This window comes from Sardina pilchardus, chromosome 10, assembly GCF_963854185.1.
Source record: "Sardina pilchardus chromosome 10, fSarPil1.1, whole genome shotgun sequence".
Classification (NCBI taxonomy): Eukaryota; Metazoa; Chordata; class Actinopteri; order Clupeiformes; family Clupeidae; genus Sardina; species Sardina pilchardus.
In genome coordinates, this window is record NC_085003.1 from 26,978,855 (window position 1) to 26,980,914 (window position 2,060).

The 2,060-nt window shown below is 44.5% G+C and overlaps 1 protein-coding gene across 1 annotated transcript in view; it reads right to left on the minus strand.

Moving 5' to 3' along the window:
- Positions 1-466: 466 nt before the first annotated feature.
- Positions 467-2,060, minus strand: part of LOC134093860 (M-phase inducer phosphatase 1-B-like) — a 17,180-nt gene continuing 15,586 nt past the window's right edge. Inside the window, exon 15 of the mRNA XM_062547146.1 lies at positions 467-1,490. Within this exon, the coding sequence (XP_062403130.1) occupies positions 1,350-1,490 (141 nt within the window). The 3' untranslated portion in view covers positions 467-1,349. The remainder of the gene's footprint in view (positions 1,491-2,060) is intronic.

Sequence of the window (2,060 nt, forward strand, 5' to 3'; positions counted from 1 at the left end):
AATGACCTGGTGACGCCCTAAATGACCAATCATTCTCAGCTTCTGCAACTTCGCTTATCTCTGCGCTCCAGGTTCTTTGAGAACAAATCCCCTAACCTCCACAACTCCCGGAGCAAAAACTCTCCGAAACTTTCAAAGGATCATCGTGGAAGCACGCGGCTCTTTGAAGACTTGTTCCCTGTCGTTGCAGAACCCTCATGAATTTCTTGTGTTATAAAGCGTTTTTCACCGACTCCCTCCTCTCCCCCCAATCGGCATTCTTATTAGACAGAAAGTGCCTCTCATGCATTGTGGTCTAGATCTGTCAAAGAGTTGGAACAAACTCCCTCTCTACGATGAATAATTTAAGACCAAGTGACGGAAGGTATTAATAGCATAAATGTTTTTCAAGAGTTGTTTAGTAAATAGAAGATATAAGGACTACAACATTTTCATGAAAAAACAACCACACTTCAGAGCATAAAAATATAATTTTTTTATTTTAAATGTTTTATCATTATGGCAGTGGATGCTGAATCAGATGCTGTAATATTAACTCGGCTGTATTGGAAGCCTACGTACCCATGCTCAGCCAAAAGCCCTTCACACAGAATGACTTGAATAATGATAAAAACAGGCCTCTGCTAACCGAAATCACACACAGCAGTGGGCCAGTGTACAGTTCACATTATTTGGCTGCTTACAAAAAATATATATAAAAAAAGAAAAAAAAATCTCATGATCGTTTCGTTACGTAAACAGGGCAGGTGTGTGTACATACCCCCACACACACACACACGCAAACAAACACATGCTGTCTCACACCTTTTAGTCACTGGCAACACACACACACACAGAGCTGAGGTAACAGGGTTTGGGGAAAGAGTAGAGCTACAGCAGCAAGGCCAGTTCAGTCCGTGTTACAGCATTAACACACTAACACACACACACACACACACACACACTAACACACACACACACCCTTCTGAATTGGTCACAGTCTGAGATTTGTCAAACATGATTAGCACCATCATGTTACACATCTGGTTTGGGAGGGAAGGAGGGAGAGAAGGGAGAGAGTCTCCGTGTCTATGTGTGTTTGTGTGTGACCGAGAATGAGTGAGCGAGAGAAAGAGTGTGTGAGAGTGAGTGTTTGTGTGTGTGTGAAAGAGAAAGAGAGAGAGAGAGAGAGAGAGAGCGAGCGAGAGACTGAGAGAAAGAAAGCAAAAAAGAGAGAGAAGAATGCAGTATGTGAGTTCATTACACTGAACAATTAATTGCTTGTCTCTGTGTGTCTGAATGTATAAATGTATGTGCATATGTATGTTTGTGTGGTTGTGAATAAGTGTGTGTGTGTGTGTGTGTGTGTGTTAGAGTTTGCCCAGGCGGTTGACGTGTTGCCGTCGGCGACGCTCCTCGGCGGAGCTGCGGCTATTCTGGCGGCAGCGCAGGAGCTCCTCCCTGTGGTCCTCATGGTGCATCGGACAGTACGACTGGGGCTCACAGAACTCCTGCACACACACACACACACACACACACACACACACACAGAGAGAGAGAGAGATAAGCATATGTGTGCACACGCTCGCAGGCACACACACACACACACACACACACACACACACACACACACACACACAGACTAGATGCACAAACACATACACAATAAAGCACACACACAGATAATATACACACACAAGCACACACACAGAATACATGCATAAACAAAAACACACAACAAAGCACGCACACAGATAACATGCACACACACACACACACACGATTTGTGTATGGCTGTGCGCCTACTGCTATTCTGGTCTGTGCATGTTCAGAGTTACAAACACACAAAGCCGATGACTGAGGCTTGCTGAACTCCTATGGAGCAATACGCACACAAACACAAAGTAAAACTAAAGCTGAAGAAATTCAACGAGGATGCAGACACACACACACACACACACACACAGACACAGTAAGACTCAAAGTTCTACAGAGAGACAAACAGACATGTATATTCACATGTGCTGAGGAAGACAGAGAGCGAGAGAGCAGGGGGAGTGAGGGAGAGCACAACAGAGATC